The 22,616-nt window shown below is 49.0% G+C and overlaps 9 protein-coding genes across 9 annotated transcripts; 3 read left to right on the top strand and 6 right to left on the bottom strand.

The window, feature by feature from the left end:
- Positions 1 to 516: 516 nt before the first annotated feature.
- PFICI_02228 (uncharacterized protein) lies at positions 517 to 2,216 on the bottom strand (the record flags this gene model as incomplete). Its single annotated transcript, XM_007830809.1, has 3 exons — positions 517 to 1,237; positions 1,295 to 1,618; positions 1,675 to 2,216. 3 exons carry the CDS (start codon positions 2,214 to 2,216, stop codon positions 517 to 519), a joined length of 1,587 nt encoding a protein of 528 aa, XP_007829000.1.
- Positions 2,217 to 3,771: 1,555 nt separating this feature from the next.
- Positions 3,772 to 4,872, bottom strand: PFICI_02227 (uncharacterized protein; the record flags this gene model as incomplete). The annotated part of the gene is made up of 1 exon (XM_007830808.1): positions 3,772 to 4,872. The coding sequence occupies one exon, from the start codon at positions 4,870 to 4,872 to the stop codon at positions 3,772 to 3,774; it is 1,101 nt and encodes a 366-aa protein (XP_007828999.1).
- Positions 4,873 to 5,590: 718 nt separating this feature from the next.
- PFICI_02226 (uncharacterized protein) lies at positions 5,591 to 7,280 on the top strand (the record flags this gene model as incomplete). Its single annotated transcript, XM_007830807.1, has 2 exons — positions 5,591 to 5,909; positions 5,968 to 7,280. 2 exons carry the CDS (start codon positions 5,591 to 5,593, stop codon positions 7,278 to 7,280), a joined length of 1,632 nt encoding a protein of 543 aa, XP_007828998.1.
- Positions 7,281 to 7,490: 210 nt separating this feature from the next.
- Positions 7,491 to 8,034, bottom strand: PFICI_02225 (uncharacterized protein; the record flags this gene model as incomplete). Its single annotated transcript, XM_007830806.1, has 2 exons — positions 7,491 to 7,721; positions 7,903 to 8,034. The coding sequence occupies 2 exons, from the start codon at positions 8,032 to 8,034 to the stop codon at positions 7,491 to 7,493; spliced, it is 363 nt and encodes a 120-aa protein (XP_007828997.1).
- Positions 8,035 to 9,289: 1,255 nt separating this feature from the next.
- Positions 9,290 to 10,771, top strand: PFICI_02224 (uncharacterized protein; the record flags this gene model as incomplete). The annotated part of the gene is made up of 1 exon (XM_007830805.1): positions 9,290 to 10,771. The coding sequence occupies one exon, from the start codon at positions 9,290 to 9,292 to the stop codon at positions 10,769 to 10,771; it is 1,482 nt and encodes a 493-aa protein (XP_007828996.1).
- A 222-nt stretch (positions 10,772 to 10,993) lies between these two features.
- On the bottom strand, positions 10,994 to 12,631 carry PFICI_02223 (uncharacterized protein; the record flags this gene model as incomplete). Its single annotated transcript, XM_007830804.1, has 3 exons — positions 10,994 to 12,009; positions 12,058 to 12,079; positions 12,149 to 12,631. The coding sequence occupies 3 exons, from the start codon at positions 12,629 to 12,631 to the stop codon at positions 10,994 to 10,996; spliced, it is 1,521 nt and encodes a 506-aa protein (XP_007828995.1).
- A 1,883-nt stretch (positions 12,632 to 14,514) lies between these two features.
- Positions 14,515 to 15,609, bottom strand: PFICI_02222 (uncharacterized protein; the record flags this gene model as incomplete). Its single annotated transcript, XM_007830803.1, has 2 exons — positions 14,515 to 14,600; positions 14,664 to 15,609. 2 exons carry the CDS (start codon positions 15,607 to 15,609, stop codon positions 14,515 to 14,517), a joined length of 1,032 nt encoding a protein of 343 aa, XP_007828994.1.
- A 2,962-nt stretch (positions 15,610 to 18,571) lies between these two features.
- PFICI_02221 (uncharacterized protein) lies at positions 18,572 to 20,287 on the top strand (the record flags this gene model as incomplete). The annotated part of the gene is made up of 1 exon (XM_007830802.1): positions 18,572 to 20,287. The coding sequence occupies one exon, from the start codon at positions 18,572 to 18,574 to the stop codon at positions 20,285 to 20,287; it is 1,716 nt and encodes a 571-aa protein (XP_007828993.1).
- A 208-nt stretch (positions 20,288 to 20,495) lies between these two features.
- Positions 20,496 to 22,060, bottom strand: PFICI_02220 (uncharacterized protein; the record flags this gene model as incomplete). The annotated part of the gene is made up of 4 exons (XM_007830801.1): positions 20,496 to 20,978; positions 21,057 to 21,739; positions 21,820 to 21,935; positions 21,993 to 22,060. 4 exons carry the CDS (start codon positions 22,058 to 22,060, stop codon positions 20,496 to 20,498), a joined length of 1,350 nt encoding a protein of 449 aa, XP_007828992.1.
- Between the last annotated feature and the right edge of the window lie 556 nt (positions 22,061 to 22,616).

Raw genomic sequence — 22,616 nt, 5'->3', positions numbered from 1 at the left:
TAGCGTAAGGAAAGGACAGAAAGATTGAGAGAAAAGATTGAGAGACGCAGCCGAGAACCGAGCATGAGGCCGACAAAAAGACTGGGAAAGGGCGGACCCAGTCAGAGAGAGAGAGAGCTAGAAATACAAGATTTCTAGGAGCGGAGCGGTTACCACTACACCACTGTGACCTGTGGTTCTTGACTTGTTGAAAAAACACACTTTATTTGCTTTATTTGACTATTTATTTAAAGGGCAGCTGCTTCACATGGAACATGACTGTCTAGATATGGTTCATGCCTCTAAGCGGAGAGGGTGAAAAAGAACTTTGCATCTAGGCTTTCAAATGCCGAGCTACAAGATCTTTCAAACAGTTGAGGACCTACGTGGAGGCTCGGCAGGGCTCCGGCCATTTCTGGTCGATCGTTAATTAGCGTTTGCCTCTTGAAGGATTGGTGGGAGACACGAAGAGGGATGTAGAAAGTGATGCGTAGAATGAGCAAAGGAAGGCTATCATAAGCATAAGAAATTTGGTACTTACCTGTATTGCCATAGTCGACTCAGGTCCGCTACCCGTACTTCGCGGTTCTTAAAATCGCCGCTGCGAAAGCTTCCATGAAGACCAACTTCAGGCTTGATATCAGAGGCACGGCGACCCCTCATGACGGCCAAGCTGACATCGACACCATCATAGAGGTCTTGGAGCTCAGTCCCGGCCTTTTCATGTTCCACGATACTCTCCATGAATTTATTGGTATCTTTACAGCCAATCAACTGACCGGCTGCGTTCCGTTCCAGTGGAAACATCTCTTCGAGATAATGCTGATTGAGCTGATGGCCCCCACGCGAAGAGGTTCGAGAGAAGACATAACCCATGAAGCGAGGGATCATTCGCGAGGCCCTTACATTTGTGACCAAGTGAAGAACTCCCCAGATTGCGACAAAATCGGTAGTGTGTGCATAATGCTCGATATGACCAATTACCCGGTCAGAAGTGGTACGAATCGGAACATCGTCCGAAAGGAGGGAAACTGTGTTCGAATGAGACTTGATTGTATGACCATCACCAGCCCCTGCTCCGTTGCCGTTACTTTGTGCAGTGGTGGAATTCTTGCTCAGGGATGACGTCTTCATGTCTACTGGCGATTCTGAAAGGGCTGTCTCTGTTACGGGGTTCGAGGCTGCCAGAAGGCCGTTGGCACTATTTTGTTCCTCTATCTGGGACTTTTTATGCCGATGTGGGTTATTGAAATGGTTGCTTCGCAGAAGTGAGCAAGCGTACTACACACAGGGCAATGTTACGGGGGCAACTTACGCCGCGCAGCCGAATGTATAGACCTCTAGTTTTGCCAAGAGATCCTGAGGCAATTCTTGAAGCAGCCAATCCAGCACCAATGAGCCTTCAATTCCGCCTTGCGAGTGAAGGATGAATACGACCTTTGATAGCTTTTCGTCGTATAGGTGATCCTTGACGACCTTGTACGCTGCACGGACATCCTCGGTGGCATAGCCAAAATTGCGTTGAATTAAACATTCAATCACATCAAAGATGATGCCCGTTGTCTTATTGTGAATTCCCTCGATAGGACGCCCAAAGGTTAGGGCAAGGCGGTCAAGGTTACTCTTCATCCAGTATTCGCTAAAATTCATCAATAAGTATGCGTGAACGAGATTCAAGTTTGTAGAGATACGTACCCAGCGGCGACTCCATTAATAAAGATCCATTTCTCGTGTGCATTCTCATCTGATGCGCGGGCATACTTGGGATCTGAATTGTAGATGAGCGAGTTGCCGTTCAGAGCAATAACCAGCAGCCAGTTCAACCCAAGGAATCCTCCTATGCAGAGAGCGGCCATCCAGACTGGCAGCAAGATGCAAATCGGGATGAGAACCAGCAAGAACCCAATCTGCAGCACGATGAGCACGAGGTGCACGAACAAGCAGAACAAGTTTCCAGGCGCCCAGCTGAGTTCATCCAACTCGGGAGCCGATTCGCTCGGCGTCGGTGGCCATACAACCCAGGGCAAGGCGTATGAAAAGGACAAGAATGTCCAAATGTCCCACATCAAGAGCTTCAGCGGGTTGTCGGTATAGCTGTAGTTGATGACGGACTTGCCGCCCGTCTGGCACCTCAGGAATTCGGTATGATCGATTACATCGGCCGTTCGTGAACGGTGGCGGCCCGTATTTGGTTTGTCATTGTGAGCACGTGACGTGTATGAAAGTCCTGCAGCCATGGTTGCGAGTAATCCACCGATGCAGAGGAGAAATGCAATCATGGAGAGAGAGGATTAGATGCGACAGACGGCATCAGCGTGAGGTTCTTTGCTGTCCTTTTTCAAAGAAAAGACCTCCAGCAGCTGACACATGCACACACACCTCTCTCACTTCACAGCCTGATGGATGTAGGCTCACGTGCACCGCGCATGGAGGGAGCTGAGCTGAGCCTCGCGGAAGGTTAACACTCAACGGCTCGTAACCAGGTCGACTGCGGGTGTAGTGTAGTGAGTGGTATGGTTGTACCACATGCCCTTTTGCACCACTAGGTGAGACGTTGCGTCACTGCTCACGCCGCTCAGGCCCATCCACCTTGGCAAAGCGTCTGAGAGGACCAATTGGACCGACGATCCGCGCCTCTTAGAGCGGAAGTCGGCATCGTATCAGAATTTCTCAACTGCCATAACGTCCCTCTTGACTTGATTTGTCGAGTAAAAGAAAGTCAATGTATTATAGTGCGAAATCTCTATTTTTTCAGCCAGAGGTTTTGCCAGGGGGAATTTTGAATTCAAGAGAAGGAATCTATCTTTGTCGCCGTGAGATTGGCTCCAGCTTCTAGGCACCGGAGAAAAACCTTAGGACCGCCAGCTGAAAGAGGTAGCGGGGGCCATCGGTGGGGGGCTCTGCAACGGCAAGCGATGCACCCGTCCGCTAGGAGAGAACTCTAACGCAAAAATTTGGGGTCATTTTAGCGTCTTCGGGCAGATCCTGCCCTGACTGTTCAGGCGGTCATTTGAGGTGATCCGCCTGTAAGGCGACCTATCATCACTGCCCCAACGAGATCAACGTTCCAGCGTGTATGCAGGTCAACGGCACAGCCGAAATGTAAACCAGGGCAAAGGTAAAATATAGATGATCAGTTTGCCCAATGTATCCAAGCAGGCATGTGCGTCGAGCGTAGCAGTGTAAATATTGAGTTCAATATTTGTGTCGGAGTTGCGAAAAGCGGCAGTATACCGAAGCTGTCAACATTTGAGCCTCATTTGATAGGAAAGTCTTCGTTGGACCATTTTGAAACAGAGTTGCAACTCAAAAGAACCTATCGGCAGCTTTTGGCCAACACTTTTACTCCATTCTCAAATAATTATATTGCAAGATCGCCTAGGTTTTTCAGCTTCGTGCAAGTGCAAGATCACTTGTTGGCAAGTCTCCACAGTGCAGAAATGCTGTGTTATCGGTTTATTTTAGATACGGCAACTATTATATTTGTCATGACTGCACTCTGCAAACGTAAAACGTGTTCAGCCCGATATGACCACAAAAAAATGATTTTAGCACTGAGCAGAATGGCTTATGATCGTCAACTCTTGATCACGACCTGATTCACTCACGTGTTATGAAGAGGTCACTTATTCTCCACGATTAGTACCCCAGACCCCAGATATTAGTTGATCAGCAGGTCCTTACGTACTAGTGTCACGGAAATAATGTAAACATACATAGGTATGCAACTGCAAACATGGTTGAAAAGGAAATGCTCGTCCCAAGAAGATATCAGATTCTGTGGCGAGAAAACTATGGTTCCTGACTTATTCTACTTTCAAACTCATCGAGCTCTCTCAATAGTCCCGCCTTGAGCTCATCGCCTGCCCAGCACATGTCCACACCATTGCGCGCCAACTGGATCATGTCGCCCTTGGTCATGTTGCAATAATGATACACCTTTTCCATGGCGCCGTCGATCCAGACATTGTGCATGTAGGTTGGGTCATCGCTGTTGATGCAAAATTTGACGCCTTCGTCGTAGAGTTTTCGGATCTTGGGAAATAGCACTTCTGTGGCTTGTCGGCGGTGATATGCATGTGGACACAATGTGAGCGGGATGTTCCTATCCTTGAGTCCTTGAATCAATTCTGGCCTGTCAACGGCGTTGAGCCCGTGGTCTATCCGCTTTGTGCCAGTCCCATTACAGACGGAGAAGATGGCTTCGTGAACGTGGTCGGCGGCATCCTTTTGGTCGACGTCGCAGTGCATCGTGACTTGTAGGCCGTCATCAATCGCCATCTGAAATGCCTTCTCAAACAAAAGAGGCGGCCGGTCGTATTCATTGGCAGCAAGACCCACGGCATGAAAAAGTCCTTTGCCTCCGGGGATCTTTGCCCACGGTCTCGCTGCTTGATACGCCGCGATTCCTTCCTCGAGCGGTTCATTTCTTATAAAGCACATGATCCAATTGCTTTGAACTCCAAATTTCTCGGCTCCTTCTCTTTGCGCCCTCATGTATCCATTACAAACAGTCGCTGCCGAAATGCCTCGAGGTAGATATGCTTGCAGATCAAAGAACGGCTCGACATAACGGACGTTCATCTCTTTGGCCTTTTGCAGGTATTCCATACCAAGCTCATAAAAGTCTTCCTCCTCACACAGGACTTGGGTTCCGGCAAAGTACGTCTCGAGAAAGGTGGGTGCGCCATTGTCGCCATTGACTTCCTTTCTGTGGTTGTAGAGAACATTGTACGATTCTAGGAGCGCCTCATACGTCGCATATGGTAACGGGACGTTATTCTTGTGAGCGAGTTTCCATCTCAGCGAGGGTGTTAGTGTGCCCTCGATATGGACGTGAAGCTCGACTTTTGGGAGCGAGGCGATGAATGGTGATATCTCTAGTCCGTTCATGGTGTTTGTGCGCTATTCAGATGTTGTATGTCTGATGGATTTTTCTTTTCTAGCTCAGTCCATATTACAAGCTTTTTTTCGATGGGGGTATTCCACGTGAGTTTCTTCGAAATGGTCAGATTATGTGCAACAGGTATGACCATTGCTTCCGTCCGTATACGGAGGCTGAGACATGCCTTTCAGATCGGCTACTCGGCCGACATTTCCTTGCCAAGAGCACTATTGTGTGTGGAGTTGAGCATTTGTAGCTAGAAGCCCACGTTTTCTTGCGAGGTTTATCGTCTCGCTTGGGCAATGCAAAACTACTATTGGAAAAGAAAAGAGGACCCTAGAGCCGTACGGTCGGATATCTTGTGCTTAAACCCCCGGGCTAGACCCGGTCGCCTCCGAAGCTTAGGGGTCTGCTATCCGACACCGATGGCGAGGATGGGGCAGATTACCGGCCTGTCTTAGGCCTAATGCAGCCTGTGACCCCGCCAGAACCTGACCTTGGGTCGATCACTGATTCGCCAAAGATATGAAGGCCGCGAACCATCAGTCAGTGGATACGGATTTCCTCGTTATCAAACTGCACGTTGCAATTGCCTGCCGCTGTCGGCTTACATATGCTGAACCTGGCTGGTGAGGGCCAATCAGCCCGTGGGCACCTCGGGATCGCGTACCGATAGACAGGGAAATGGTGCTTGCGACACACCATCGTCGGTCATAAATAATAACCATGGGCGGCGCCGTCCTTGTTCCCGACGATGTTGAACGACGACCTTCTTGCGAGCCGCTCCTGGATCACTCGCGCACTTCGTATTCAAGCATGGGCACCACCGAAGAGGCCACAGCTGGCCCGGCGCAAGACAACCACTCCTACACGGGAGCACACCATGACATTGACGAGGCCGCCGCCCGTCGCATTATGCGCAAGATAGACTGGCACATCATTCCTCTATTGTTTGTCACTTATGTCTTCAACTTCATGGACAAGACCATTCTGTCGAGTGCCGCAGTATTTGGATTGAAGGACGACAATCATCTCATTGGTCAACGTAAGCGTGATCGATCTTCCATTGCACCTGTCTATACGAATGCTGACCATGTGTAAAGAGTATTCTTGGGTGTCGTCTGTCTTCTACTTTGGCTACTTCTTCTGGACATACCCTACGACTCTACTTATCGCCCGTCTGCCAATCGGCAAGTACCTGTCGGCAACCATCATCTTCTGGGGAGTCGTTGTCGCACTCACCGCCGCATGCTCAAGCTATGGCGGGCTCATTACCGTGCGGTTCTTCCTCGGAGTGGCTGAGGCGACCGTGACACCAGCCTTGATGTTCATCACCACGACTTGGTATACCCGTGATGAGATTCCCAAGCGAACTGGTATCTGGTTCGCCGGCAACTCTGTGGGCGGCATCATCTCGTCATTGCTCGCCTACGGCATCGGACACATTGACGACAGCGTCGGGCCATGGAGGTGGATGTTCATCATTCTCGGTGTAGCGACTTTCCTCTGGGCGTTTGTTATCTTCTTCCTGCTACCCGACAGCATCTCTAACGCCAAGTTCCTTACCCCTGAAGAACGTCAGTGGGCCATTGACCGTGTTGTCATTGCTGGTACTGGAAAAACGGAGAAGACAGCCTGGAAGTGGGATCAGATGATCGAGTGTCTGCAAGACCCCAAGACCTGGCTCATCTGGATCATTGCCTTGCTGTGTCAGATTCCCAACGGAGGTACCCAGAACTTTGCCAACTTGGTTATTACCTCTTTTGGCTTTACCTCCCTCCAGTCGACACTCATCAATATCCCTTATTCGGTCATCACAGTCATTGCCATTACCGGAACGGGTTGGCTCGCTGGCCGCTTCAGATCTCTCAACTGCATCCTCGCTGCCCTCATTGTGCTACCGCCCGTCGTGGGCAGCGCTCTCATCGGCAAGCGGGCCGACCTGCCCCAGGGTGTCTCGCTCTTTGGCTACTTCCTGCTGTCGACGGGCCCCTCGGCACTGCCCCTGATTCTCTCCCTTATCCAGGTCAATTTCAAGGGCGTTACCAAGAAGATGACCATGACGGCCATGATCTTCATTGCCTACTGCGCCGGTAACATTGCTGGCCCTCAGCTCTTCAAGAGCTCCGAGGCGCCAACCTACCCCACTGCATTCCGGGCCATTATGATTTGTTACGCTCTCGTGGTGTGCTTGTGCATTGCTCTGAGGTTTTACCTGTCATTCATGAACAACAAGAGGCGTCAGGAAGAAGGCATCGAGGGTAGTGCCGGTACCTCTGGTGCGGTAGGCGGTAAGGTCGACGATGGTGCGGATGAGCGTCCTGTCACCGAGGCGGTTAATGAGGTTCAGCTTCGCCCGGAAGACTATGACGATGTAACAGACTGGAAGACTTTTGGGTTCAGGTATCGCCTGTAAGGGCTTCGCGGCTCTCTCAGACGGATGATAATAGAAACACAATAGTCGGTTGTAACCATCATAGCATGAATTATCGCTCCTCTATCATGAATATTACTCGTGGAACCAGCTCTTTCGGCTCCTAGAATCTATCGACTGTACTGAGTCCGGACTCATATCAACCATCTCTTCATTTCCATACCCAATTACCACTATTAAGTCCTGTGCTGGTCATTTGGGGGGAGCGTAAGCAAGGACCAGTCCTTTGCCATAGTAGCTCTCTAAAAGTGCATCGCGGATCTCCTGGGGTGTAGCCTTATTGCTCACATGGCAACGAGCCGTCACGGAGTCATTCTTCTTATTTGCCTTGGCGCGTTTGGACTTGGACTTGGTGCCACTACCTCCGATGGGCTGAACGTACAATCGATGTACAAAGGGCTTTTCGTTGGGGTCGTCGTTCAACTATTATACAGATTTAGTAAGACGAGAGAAATAAATTATAAAACAAGTGAAGAAAGAAGTATGCGAAAGGAAAGAAAGAAATAGGGTGAAAGAGAAGGGGGATCAAGAAGTGGAGGGGGAAAAAAGAAAGGGAAAACGGGAATGCTGTGTGTAGAGATTTGTGCTAATTCAGTTTACGTACCCCCTGATGGTCCAACCTGAACCCAGCATTGTAACATTCGTATAATGTGTGCTGCCTGTCGGCAAAGTTGCGCAGCTTCTCGTCAGGAATGTTCTCCAGGAACTTGTCGATATTCTTCGCTTGAGTGCGCATGGCTACGGTGTGAAGTTGGTACTTGCGGGAGACCAATCGAGAGGTAGATTATCGACTACCGGATCATCGACAAGATGTGGTGATAGTAGCTGATGATAATGGCGTTGTTTGAGGCATGTAAAGTCGTATCACGTCGCAAGGCCAGCCAATCGTTGCAAAACGGTAACGGATTCTTGGATCTGAGGAAGAATCTAATTTGCGAGAAAGGCATGGAAGTCGTTTGTCTCTTTGAAATACTCGTAGAGATAGAGCCAGCGTTTCTGAATCGCATGTACTGTCCTTGCTCTCCAAAAAGGAAAGACAAACGAAGGCGGTGGTGTGGTCAAAGATGGCCGAGTGATGGCTCTTAGCTTGCAACGACTTTACTCTGATCAAGTGCAATGTGCCGATGACAATCGCGGGCGACAAACGGACTGCATTGTATCTTGCCAAGGTTGCTCGGCCGCAACGAACTAGAGGCCATTCAAGTCGCGAAATTCAAGACTGCCTTCAGTATTGAAGGCAATCGTTGCCTGGTCACAGGGCCAGTAACAAGTAAAGAGCTCGAGTACCCTCTTCTACTTACTCTGGAGGATTCAAGTCTACGGAAATGATGATCTGTAATTTACACCATATTCACTTTGAGTCTTCTTTCAGCAAATATTTGAGCACGTTGCAGTCCAAGTCTCAAGTGCTGGGACTGAGTACTTGGTATCTTATGTAAGGTATGTTCTCGCCAATAAACGCCAAGACATGTGCGTATTATAGGAAGGCCTGAGCCGCTTTGTGGGGGCCGCTTAGGTGGGCCGTGGCGCCGCGCTCGCGCTGATGAGTGCTAGAGGTGATTGATACGTTGCCTAGGAAATTGTGCGCGAAACATCCTTTCAAGAAAACACCTTCTACCTACTACGTCGACCTACATGGGTGGCCGTTTGCTAGGTCGGTACCTACATTATTTTGCACATCTACTTTGAGGTATCTGCGTGTCACTGCAAACGGGCAGCTTATGAGTCAACTTTTTCCAGCACCTTAAATAGGCGACTTCCCCGTGCGCTTTGTCTCTTCATTTCCCACCAAACAGCACTTGATCTTGCTGCATGGAAAATAAATACAGAGACCCAAAAGCATTCAACAGCGAAGGTCTAGATTCTTCAGATCATTCATTGTCACTTTTTCCTTCTACGCCAAACATTGTCAGCCACAACAAACAAACAACGCGAGTGAATCGAGCAGATGATCGCTGATCACAGCTAACGAAATCAAGACCACATTCACCATGTCGTGGTCGCAATACCTCCCCCAAGACAGGATCAAGTGGACAGGTGGCTACTGGACGCATCCTATCTGGCCGTCTGAGCCAGATGTAGCTGTCATCAAAGACATTGTCGCCTCGGTGTTGCCTGAGAAAGAAATTGACTTTTCAGTTCAGTTTCTGGCCGACGGTGCGCGTCACAAGGTCTACGATGTGTCCCATTCTTCCTGGTCCAAGACTTATCTCTTCCGCGTTGCCATTCCTCTCGATCCGCGACTCAAGACGGAGAGTGAAATGGCAACCTTGGTGTTTCTCGGTCAGAGAACTACAATTCCAGTTCCAAAGCCAATCGCCTGGAGCTCTTCTGCCGAAGGAAAGCTTGGATACGAGTGGGCACTGGTGGAAAAGATCCCCGGCGTGGAACTTGGCGAGGTTTGGCGCAAGATGCCGTGGGAAAAAAAGATAGAGATCACCGAGACCATTGCAGAATTCCTCGTCCAGCTTTGGGCCCCCAACATGCGTCTCGCCAAAATTGGCTCTCTCTACCTAGGTCACGCCGAGTTCTCCGATGATCACATCCTGGAGCACAAGAAAGACGACAACGAGGATGATCGACTTGATAGCTGCCCGGCCAAAAAGACTGACCCCAAAAACTTGGGCAAGGACAAATTCACAATCGGGTCTGCTGTCGATAGTGCATTCTTTTCCGATCGTCGTCGCTATCTTACGACGAACCGCGGCCCATTTTCGTCTTGCCATGACTGGCTCGATGCACTCATTCATCTCGAGCAGGAGATGATTCGAACTGCAAAGGTTCTTTTGGAGTCCAAAGAGGACCTGACACCAGAGCACCAAGCTGAAGACTGGGACGACTTGGTCGACGAAATCGGTGTCGACGAGGATGATTTCGAAAAAGAGTACGATGACATGGTCGCGCTTTGTCACAAATACAAGGAGATCCTGCCTCTGGTGTTTCCTCTACAGGAAGCTCCTTATGAAGACAAGTTGTCGTGCGTCCTCCAACACTACGACCTCAGGGATGCCAACATCCTCGTTGACCCTGAGACCTTTGAAATCACTGGCATTATCGACTGGGAACAAACCTATTCTGTACCTGATTGGTACGGGATAGACTATCCCATGTTCATTAATACGGACGAACCTTACGACGAAGGCGAGCCGCCTGTACCAACAACTTACGACGAGGATTCTCCTGATTACAATGCGGTCTTGGTGGGTAATCGCGACCGATGGGATGCCAAGCAGCTGCGTGAGCATTTCGATCATGCTGTACAGAAGCTTATGGGTGCTAAAGACTGGAGGCCCGCAGCCGCACAAAATCGGCTCAAGGAGCTTTTCATTGAAGGGACGGCCAATCTGACTGATCCGTGGTGCCACGCCAAATACAACATGAAATGCATTCTAGAGGCATTAAAGATATCAGAAACTGCTGCTTTCAATTCAGAGCGTTCGGATCAGATAGACACTGAACTGGATGGATCATAGATCTATTCCATACATTCTTGCAAGAAGCAATACCCAGGTGCGGCAAATACTGGACGACGATGTTCATGTATATTCAAAGGTCTACCTCATGGGCATTTTGTAGCTTGTTCTAGAGTAACGTTGGTCGGAATTGTCAACGGCTTCGTAGATATGCAGCACCTTTTCTTCAGTTGTCACGCTAGGTGCATTCTCTAGAGATGGAGTAGTTAGCATGGTAACAAATCAAACACAAGTTTTGATGCGTGTCTTACTTCGCCAAATCGAAAGGAGGCTGATAACAACAGGAACCCACTGTGCCAGGGCAAGTATCTGACCAAAACTCCAATCGGAATCCTGGTCAGTACTTGGCGCAAGGCTTTTCACCAAGTGTCGGTAAATGATGAACTTGGCCAAGAAGAGCCAGGTCATGGCCAAGTAGACGAGTCCCATCAAAACCCGCAAGTGTGTCATTACTCGCGTGGCCTGACTATGGAGCATTCCGTATTGGTTCTTGACGTACTCGTCGGGCGTAGACGCGAGGCGGATAGGGCAGATGACTGGGATCAGCACAGCAACTATGGCCAACAGGCAAAACATAAAATAAGGAGCTTGCACGCCAAATCCAGCCGCCACAAGAGTATTCAGCTCCCGGGTGACGTCGTTGGACACGCAGTACTGCTCCCATATCATTGTCCTGTAAACTCCCGCCCGCGAGACAGACTCGTTCCACAAGGCTACATCTGAATCATATAATTTCATGTCCGTCCAGTCCGAGTAGTCGTATTCGGGCGATAACAAGCGATGAAATGCATCATTTTGTGTGAACAGGTCTCCCATGGCTTCCTGAGTTAAAATCCCAACTGCAATGGCGAGAGAGATGACGGTGCTCCACAGAAATAGTCGTTGATATCGTTGGTAAGTCGCGTTGACGAGAGTTGTGACGGTTTGCAGTATCATGCACGGAAATACAGAGAAGATGGATGTCAGCGCCGATCCTTGTAGGGCGTATGACCAGACGTCGGCTGGTTGGGTCTCGTTCTTGCGGTTCAGATACATGTAGTCGCGGGCGATTGTGGCTCCAAGCAGCGCGATAGCAAATATGAGGGCCGCGCTCAGAAAATCGTCAACGGTTTCGCGAAACGCCGTGACGATGCGGTTCCAACTTTGCCGTCGTGCATCTCCGCCGCGGGACTCGTAGACTTGGGATATCAATCGATCAGTGGTCAGAATTAAAAAGTAAATGGTTGCTAGGACAGCGACTATCAAATGTTAGTAAGAATTTTCGGATTCCGAAAGGCGATGCCCACGTATAATATAGGCCATGAGCATCTGAATGCTTCGTCAGTATGGCTGCTACAATGTCTTGAGAGGGCTTCTGCCCTGCAACGGGTGTCTTACTCCTCTTCCAGAAACGTCTGGATCGCCCCTGATTTCAATTTTGTCACAAATTTTCCTTCCATCACAGGAAAATGCTTCCGTTTGTGAAATGGCCAAAATCGAATCGTAAGCCTCAAGCTCGTCGTCGTGCTCATCATACACGGTCCAGTTTGTGTTTGCAAATCTGTCGCTTTGCCACACTCCATAGTACCAGAGCATCAGGTCAGAGTCCAAAACATCCTTTTGGTCAGCGGTAAATTCCGTCTTCCATTCATCGGGAAGCAATGACTTCAGCCATGCAGTAAGGTAGCCAACATCACCAGCCTGGTCGTCGGTAAGTTTGTTCTCCCTCGACTGGACTAGAATCGAGTTGGCAAAGTAGTTGGTTACAACATCACAATCGATGTGGAGATTCTCGCAATAGGTGGCGTTGCATTGGCCGCTTATATTCCGGAAGCTGGGTGCCACCCACGACCCATTGACAGAGTATGAAGTAGTAGCCATGTCAGATCTCGAGAAAAGTTGATAAGAGAGGCCAAGTGAGGATGGCCAGGTTCGGAGAACGCATTGGGATGTTGCTCCAAGTTTAGTACATTGGAGGAGAAAGTTTGACCAAGTAAATCTGGAGGCTGAATGACAAGTATTTATCCTTCATCACTGATGCCGCTTCATCTTATTAATAAACCGTTGCAATGGTACGCACGCGCTCTCCACCGTTACTATTCTTGTCTTATTGGCACTCGGCTATGCAGTCACATTGTCCACGTACTGGATCGTGGCGAGTGCATCGTTTCTTGGTAAACTACTCACAAATATGAGCTCTTGAGGTGCATAAATTGTTACTTAGTCATGCACAACGGCGAGTTGTACAAAAGGGAGGGGGGCCATTGTAAGACTTGATCCATCGTCGCAAACCTTCTTTGGAGGCTAGCTGCGTTTTTCAGCTTATCGCTACAATTTACGAAGATTGTCTTGTACATCACTTATAGATCGAGCCAGATTTCTCTTCTAATATGAAGCATATACTCGTGACACACTAAGGGTGTTGAAAATTGCAAAATATCCTTGTGCATGCAATTGTGCTTAAGATTGGAGTTGAACACATTTATTCTCGGTACACGATCATGATCTTGGAACCAGTCCATAATTATTGCGCCATGTTTCTTTGAGGCGTTGGTCGAAGTCTGTGATCAAGTGTAATCAAGAATGCCATGAAAATCACAGATTCTGGACTCTTGGCACGCGTAAACATGTCTAGCCTTGAGGCTGTTCTCTCAGTCTTTTAGTCGGAAGCTTATTGCCTTCTTGTGATTCTTCCTTCTCAATACCGGCGAGTCTTGGTCCATTCAGCACTGCTAGTGCAATGCAATTTGCTATTATCGCAGACCGTGAAGATCATTGGTTCCTAGATGAATATGGTTCACCATCGGTCACATCATATGGCACTCGTTCAATCGGTCTAGAACGCAAGTTTACTGCCAATTTACCCATTTTTCTTTCCAGCTACATCCTGGGATTGAGCACTATGAACTTTCAAATCTATTGTTGTTCGGTAGTTATTTTGACGAATGGTATCACAGCTGTTCAATCTCTCGATTGCGGTCCGGGTTCGTTGGAAAACAGGGGGTCTTACAAATGGAGACCTGCTAGAAGTAAACTGCTCCGGCCAGAAAATATCATCAAGTGAACCCTTGCTATTTTCAATACATGGATTACCCAACGTAGTCAGCTTTGGGTCACGCTCCTCGGACGTAGGAGAGTGGCTTTGAGGGTACATTAGTCTTTGTCACTAGCATGCTCTCTAAATTACGGGGTAATTGGAGGATCGGCCCGTAGCTTTCCATGTGCATGAGTCCTACGATCTGGCGGTAATTCACTTATACTAGGGAGCGGCCATTTGGGCGCTGGACTTGTGACTAGGAGCAAAGGCGCAAAGTTTCATGCTGCCTTGGGCGCGACTTGAGGGTATTCACATGTTTAGGACCATCCTTTCCAGTGCCCTACCTGAGTCCTTACACTTTGGGGGGACGCCCTAGGCCCTATTCAGGGACTGCGCTTGTCCGCGTCTCCATGGAGGACAAGCACTTGATAATAGACTGGACGATTGAAATCATGGTAGGCCTGGTAGATGAATCAAACCAAACATTCACGAACAATGCAAATCGAGCAGGCAAACATCTATTTTGTGTTGTTGTAGAAAGTAAACAGCTCCGAAGATTGACATGCATGATTGCATACAACACCATAGTTCTAACCACAAGTAAACCCAACTCTGAGAAGTTCCGTGTGTCTCTTTCACACCTAGTGGTCCAGTATCTCAATAGCTGACCGAAATAAAGGTAGTGGAATGGATAAGATGGGCAAGGCAAGTCCGGAAGATGTCGACGTCAAGGACCAAAAGCTCGCCTTATCGGCAGACTCGACCTCGCATCTTCGTCAAAATGGTATATGGCCTCATAACTCTCTGGATAGTCTGGAAATTCCGTGTAAGTCATTATAAACTTTGGGTAGGATGATGATGTTGTGCTGCACCTACGTTTGAATTTTGAAATAACATGTAGAGCAATAGGAACCCATTGTGCGAGAGCTAGAATTTGACCAAAACTCCAATTCGAGTCTTCGTCTGTTCCACCAGCAATATCTTTCACCTGTCTTCGAGCGCGAACAAATTCGACAAGGAAGAGCCAAGTCATGACCAGGTATATCAGTCCAAGGCAGAAGCGAGCAAAGTTCATTGCATGGCTCCGCTTGTCCAACCTGTCGGCACACCTCGTCTGCAAATCCTTCAACCTCGGCAGGTTCATCGGGAGGGCGAGGATCAATGCAACCAGAGCGGCAATCAAACAAAACAACATGACGGGAGCTTGCAGGCTGAAACCTACAGTGACAACCTCTCGGAGAACTTTCGTGATGTTTGGGTTACCACAGTATTTCTCGACTATCATTGTTCGATCAGAGCCGAATACATGGGTAACGTTCCGCAAGAGCCGATAATATTGCTCCCATTCACCACCTAGCGTATATCCAGATTCTTCCTGCTCTTGAAACCATGGGTCATTCGCAGACCATGTTCCATCATGGTAATTATAGTCTCCTAGATAGGGGTATTCGAAGAATTCGTAAAAGGTTATTTGAAATACGCATTGAACGGTTATGATGAATGCCGCAACCATGAACCAGAGAAATAGTCTTTGATAGTGCGAGTTTCGGACGGACGTAATCGTTTGTAGAACGATACATGGGAACACAGAAAAGGTCGACATGAGTGCTGATCCCATCAAGGTATATGTCCAAACTTCGTTTAAGCGAGCGTCCGTGGGCGTGAGAAATATATAGTATCGTGCTATTGTGGCTCCGAGCATTGCAGCGGCAAATACTAAGGCAGAGTCCAGAAATTCGTTGACAGTCTGGTCCAACGCGAAAACAAGCCGGCGCCAACCCGGGCCTCTTGCCTTTGGGTCAAAGAAGTGATCGGATATCATGACAAAAAAATACATTGTCGTCAAGATTGCCACTATCAATGTCAGGAAGAGGCGCTCAGCATGGTGGTTGCTACCTACATGCATAATAGGCCCACAGCATCTTTGATACCTACGTATCAGCCGGGTCATCCGTGATGATAGAAATCGCCATCAAGGAGCTTGAGAGTGGCTCACCCCTGTTCCTCCCACATCTGAATCACCCTTTATATTCAAGTTGCGACAGATTGTCTGGTTGTTGCAAGTGAAGGCGAACGTTTGTGCAGAGTCCATGAAATTGTTGTATATCTTTCTATCGTCAGTTGATAGACGACCAAGGTATGTTTGATTCCGCCACACCCCAAACCACCATTCTAGGAGGCTCTGACCGTATGCATTGTGATGGTGGTTTGGTTCGGGATCCGGTTTTTTCCAACCTTCGGGGAGTACAGAATCTAAGTAGGTAATAAGGTAGCCGAGGTCTTCTGACTTGCCACTACCATTCAAATAGTGGCGATCAGGGTTTTCAGTCTGAATCAGGATTGTGTTTGCCAGATATTCAGCTGCAATGTTGCAGTCTCTGTCGGGAATCAATGTGTTGAAGGCGGGAGCTTCCCACTTCCAGAGTCGAGTTGTTTCGTTCATTGTAGACACAAACAGTCAATATCTGTTGATGTGGGTTTAATCCAGTAATAGTGGTGGGTGGAGAGATATTATCATGAAGAAATCAAAGAGAAATAGTGGACTTTTAGCCAAAAAGAAAAGAAGAAAAAAAAAAAGCAATACTATGTACTTCTACGACGTACTTCTCTGTCAAGATAGCCCTACCGCACGGTGTCGCAACCACCTTTTCCTAGTCAAAGACTTCACAAGAACAGAGTATACATTTACGGAATAGTTCCAAGACAAGCAGAGTAGTTTCACGCCTGCCGCAAACCGAAAATTTACTTGCAAAAAAATGCTTGAGTAGAGGCAAGGCTGAAAGGAATCAAGCAGTAACCCTTACATGGTCAAATGAGCAAATCACTGCAGATTGTACTTCATCTTTGATCCAGCTCCAAGATATGAATATAGACAAAAGTCTTGTTTTTGGTTGATCGCAACTGTGAAATATGTGGTGCAATGGCTAGGTAATTCTTCAGTCTTTCCCGTGAACACCTAGTACCAAGTCTGAGAGTCCCAAGATCACGATATGTGCGGTCATGCATTTCGGAATTAGTTCGGACTGCATCTTTGAGTTTAGATAGAACTACCGTTGCTTAGACTGATATCCGGGCTCTTGGCATGTCTGACTCTATCTAGAATTGAGCCTGTCGACCCAGTTGAGTTGGTCGGAAGTTAATCATGGCTGTAAGGATACATCTCTTTGCACAATATAAGTGTCGCCAACCAGGTGACAGTGTTACAATACAAGATTCCCTACTACTATATCTTAGGTTTTCTATTGCACCTTCTTACATTCCCTGATGCAGACAGAGAGTCGCTCCAAGCATTGGTGCCGCAAAAAGGAGAACGAAGTCTGGAAATTCGTCACTGCAGCTACCATTCACAACTAATTGGTCGAAAGTAGGTGCTCTCCATTGCCAGATATTCCCTTTCATCAATCATATTGAACATTCAAGCTGACAAACGGGATATATAGGGTGTCCAGACAGTTATTCGAAGGATTGAAGAGAACTATATCCTGCACTTTTGAGTGTATTATATTCAAAAGGAGGGTCTTAAGAGTTCCACGAATACTTTTTACGTGCTTTATATTGTGAAAATAACACCGCACATCGCCGCACTATTCGATCATTGATTCTTATATTCAATTTGACGGGAATCCTTACTGTTGCAATCGTGGGGAACTGCGCTTGGTTATCCTCTACGGTTCATCAGTCATGCATGTGCATGAGGCTCGCGGGAGAGGTGTTTAACTACAGTAGATGCAAACTCTATTGCAGCACCCTTGGTATAGCTTATATTACATTCATGGGCCGGTTTGAAATTTCCGGCGGGTTGTGATCATTTCAATTTAGCAAACTTTGGCACGGATTTTCTTGTTTTCTTGTGGCAACTTAAGTTGGTGCACATGGTGATAACTACATTAGGCTTCCCAGGGCTTGACCGTTTGTATGGCGTCACACAATGTATCACTCCTTCTGATACTTCCCAGACCTGAATCGGTCTGTTGGTTAATGTTTGCCAACAGAGGACGCATCAACCCTCTACCCGTGGCATAGCTACTATACCTACCTGGCGGTGGGTAGGTAGGTAGATATAGATATAGGGATGGGAAACCAAAATTGCAGCACTACTGCCACATAAGTAAATTGCATAATGCTATGATCCCGATAACTATAAGTTCTTTGGTAGGTACCTTCAGACTGCTTCACTATAACCTAGGTTTCGATCGTAACATAGACGCATCTATACCAAGTGAGTCGAAATGTAGCATTCAAGCAGTCTCAAGCGCTGGCGCCACCGTGGCTCAAAAAGAAAGAGAGAGATACATTTCACGATAGATGATTATTTGCCTCCCTTATGCACCTTGTAGATACATTGTATTTTTGTGCTTGTTGACAGCCGAATCACATCAGATGATGATGAGTCTAGGTGAATGTGGGCGGCGGGTACCAAGCACTCCCTTGGATCCCAGTGCGGAAATGAACCGCGGCCCGCTAGCTTAGGTAGTGGGCAGCGCGCCAAAGAAATGCCTGCGACCAAAGCAGCTCACATTGACGACGATAGCAACGTCAAGTCATCTGTTGCGACCTGCCAGCCCAGTCACAACGACGTAGCCGGATACTCGGTGACTTGTTCATATCGAATCAAGCCTATTATTAGGCTCCGGATGCAGGCGGACGAGGTGTACGACCCTTGAACAATGGCCTGAGAGAGTCGGCAGCTATCCAAGCTCCCGCATCGCATGTAAATTTCCTCAGCGCGAGAGCTCGACATTGCCGGAAGCCCAGTGCTTAGGAAGCCATCACATATATACAATATGCAATCAAGGCTCGCGCTCCGCAGGGTCTTCCTGCTGCGTCCGACGAAGCCTTCCACGTCGGCAGCCAGCGCAACTAGATTCTTCACTCGGCACACGAACTTGAGCTCGCGAAACCGGCCACAGCTACCCTTCCTATCCATGCCACTGGCCCGGAATCGACAGCAGTTCAGATACCTCACGACAGAGCGCAAGAGGTGGCTCGTCTATGAAGTTGTTCTTGGCTTCAAATACATTGTCTACACCTGGGCTATCGGTGCCTGTCTCTTGATCGCCTACTACAGCGTTCAGCAGGAGTGGCTCGAGCGACGATACCCAAGCCCGCACGAGTGGAGTTTCATCACCCGACTGCGCTTCCGTCTGCTGCGCTGGGGCCCCGACCGTAACGATACACCCGAGCCGAACTGGGTACAGATTGGAAACTATGCAAAGAATGTGCTGGAGCGACTCGAGAGCACAGATACGGATGGCGCGGGTTTGCAGGAATTGACCGAAGGCGGCATCTACATTGCAGATGTGGGCAAGTCGGGCTACGACATCACAGCCAAGAGTGAACCTTGGAGGAGAGGATACTACGAAGTCCTCATGTGCTGCGCCAAGGCGGCCGAGCAGTTGGACAACCACGTCCTCGACGCCAAGCGAGGTATCGTGTTCCCGGCAGAGCAGGTTCACGGACCCTCGAACCCGAACCCGAGACCCATTCCTCCAGGCTCGCCCGCCGCGCCGCATGAAAAGGACTGCGAGCCATTCTACGATGCTCCCGAGACGTACTATATGCGCATCCTGACGACGAGGGGTTTCACGAGCAAGCAAAAGATGGATTCTGCGCTTGAATACGCCACCTGGCTCGACTTTAAGAACGTGCCCGAAGCCGCCGAGAGGATGTACGAGTGGGCATTGCAGCTAGCAACCGAGGACATACCTCAGACTGCACTGCCATACTCCACCACCAATTACGTTCTGCAAGAGGACAATGGCAGCAAGCCATCTGCCAACTTACTCACATCACTTACCGCCCTCGCAACGCACAAGGCTCGGCACGGAGACCTATCCGAGGCCCTGCCCATTCTAATCTCCATTCTCCGAGCTCGCCGTTCTCTCCCCACCACTGCCGCCAAGCACTACTCGCAACCTGGGGTCTCCCCCGAGGACTACCAGAGCCCCTGGACGGCAAGCAACATCATCGGCGTCGTGAAGCGCTTCGTCGCACCGCCGGCCTACCCGCCCCCGCCGCCCGATGGCACCTTGCCTCCTATCCGCGACTCCCAGGAGCTCTGCGAGGAGGCGGGACTCAACCTCTATATTGGCGAAATCATGTACGCCAGCCGTTCGGGCGCTGCTGTTCGCGAGGAGGGTCTCGCTTGGACGCGCGAAGCGGTCGAAACTGCCGAGGAGCAGCTACACAAACTAAAGTCGGACACCGAGGCGAGTGACGAGGCTACCAAGACTTGCCGCGAGTGCTTGGGTACGGGCCTGGATAATTGGACCAAGATGGCCGCGAAATTGGCCAGGGAAGAGCGAGAAAGGACAGAAAACCCATCCGCTGGGGCCAGCAGCTGGTTTGGACTGTGGGGAGATGGACAGACTAAAGTTGAAGAAGTTGGCCGATGGGAGGCTGAAGAACAAGTGGTAAAGGAAAGAACTAGGCGGGCACAGGAACTGTTGGATGAACTGGCTGCGCCCAAGTCGGGCCTTGGCAGTCTGTTCTGGGCATAAAAGCAATCATTTTTTAGCTTCAAACTTGGGGGACGACCTGGCTATCATGGATTATTGATCTTGGAACATTGAGGTATTGTATCTACTGATGAATTACAAATCCCAGAATGCCATGTGTATAGCACTCCATCAGTGAAAGAGGCTGCATCTACGTGGTGTGCTTTGACTATCGACCATCTAATGCCATGTCAAAAGATCCCTTGGACAGTTATGATTGATGCTCAGTCGTCTTCATCATTCCCAGAGTCTTTTCCAGCTCTTTGACATCCTTGTCGCAATCATCGTCATCAAGATCCTGAATGGTCACCTTGCCACCGTCGCCACCTTCATCGTTCTTGACATTGGCATTGGGCTCAACTTCGTGAAAGTCTGCGGGCGGCTGCTTATCCGAAGGAGCGTTCTGCCATTTGCTCCAATCAGGCTCCATCTTGAGGGCCTCGTTCTCGGGGTCGCAGTACAGGATGGGAGCGTTGGGATTGCGGTAATCCTTCTTGCCGGTAATGGTCACTTCGAGCAGCCACTCGGCCAGATGAGGCAAGGCATGAGCTAGGAGTGTCTCAACGTGATGCGACTCGCCGCCACTGTAGACGGGCGTACCGTTGTGTGTAAAGGTGACTGTATTGGGATTTCCATCCGGACCCGACAAAGGGGTACCGAGAGGCTCGACTGAAGTTGCATAGGCGCGTCCTTTCTGTGGGCGCAATGTTAGTTCAGCAGTCGTGGCAGAGTGACAGCCTCAATGCTGACAGGGGCAAGGCTTGCAACTCACCTCTCGCAGGAATTCTCGGAAGTTGGTGCTCTGCAGATCTTCAAGATGGTAGTAAGCACCCAGGATAGCAAGGCAGTTGATCCTGTCTGAAAGTCTCTTCCAGGTCTCGCTCCAGTCCAGATACTTTTCGAGGGCATCTGCACCATCACCGACGGCAATGATGTCAAGCCCCGCATCCTTGTTCAGGAAAGCAGGTATGACAGTCTCAAAGATAGTCTTCATGTGCTCCCTAATATCCTTGTTGCCTTCAACGCGATCTTTACCGACCTCAACGTACCACTTGACGCCGGCATGGACAGCAGATGGCATGGGGGTACCCTCGGTGCCAGAAATGGTGCAGCATCGCTTCAAGGACTCATGCCAGATGAATTGGCCCGTGTTGGCCAAAATGAAGCCTGGAGGGGACGGATCACTGGACGACGAGGGCTGCGACTTCAGTGTCGACACCACACTGACCATGCTGCCCTTGTTGACGCCCCCTCTGCCGCCGAGGATACGATGGGCAATGATGCCTAGATCTTGGTAGGTCTCGCCGATGATGAGAATGATGCGGGACTTGGACTTGATGTCCGAGGAGACAAAGATTGGGACATTGGGCTTATCAGAGGGCGTGCCGAGGGGGAGGCGGATCTTTTCAAGGCCATGCGATTCGAGACGAGCATGCACCAAATTCTCTATGGCCTCTGTCTCCAATGTTATAAAAGGTCCTTGAATGGGCGATAATCCATCTCGCGAGGAAAGTGACGGGAAGAATGATACGAACCGTTCATAGCATATCGCTGACGCTCATTGTAGCGCGAATTCTTGTCGATATGGAACTTGAAGTAGTGATCAGGGCTCTGAATGGAGCGAATCTCATCTTCATCATTCACAAAGTAACTATTTCCCTAAGCATTAGATCTCTTTTTCGTGACCAGGATACAAGAATCAACTTACCCCAGTAGTCCGAGGTCCGAAGGGAATTCGGGATCGCTGGGAAGCTCCTCCCAGGGTCGATAGAACATCTTGCCTGTTGTTGCTTGAAGCAAGTCAGTGCTTGGAACCCAAAGTCTTTGTTTGGTGCAGCTACTCTAAACTGGAAAATGAATGCAACCGTCGTGGTATTTTAGGAAAGAACCTGAGTTGTAGAAAGAGAGGCTGTGACAGATGACAAGCTGGATATTTGGAAAGGATAGGCTCTTGCCAGTGTGAGTTTTTGAAAACGCCGACTGCCGTTTGTATGCACAATGTTCTTATGCCCAATTATTCTGTGAACACTGCAAACGAGAGCTGTAGCTTGCCTTGTGCTTTCAAGGTATTTTACTGATTAGGGATACGTGCAAACCGTTTCAAGTTGGGCAGAGGGAAACTGCATAAGGCAGGCAGTCGGCACAAGAGATGTGAGGAATTCGTTTCACGCCCTGCATACTAATTGTTTTTTTTTTTTTTTAGGAACCTCTAAATATTCAATATTGCCCAGCACTGCAAGATCCAAAAGTCAAGAGATCCCATCAAACAGTCCTTCACACGGGTGTTCAGTGCAATTTGATATGATTCCTTTGATAAGCTGGAATATCCAGT

This window comes from Pestalotiopsis fici, assembly GCF_000516985.1.
Source record: "Pestalotiopsis fici W106-1 unplaced genomic scaffold PFICI_Scf_2, whole genome shotgun sequence".
NCBI classification, from domain to species: Eukaryota; Fungi; Ascomycota; class Sordariomycetes; order Amphisphaeriales; family Sporocadaceae; genus Pestalotiopsis; species Pestalotiopsis fici.
Note: the sequence above shows the minus strand (reverse complement) of the source record. Positions and strands in the feature narration are given on the sequence as shown.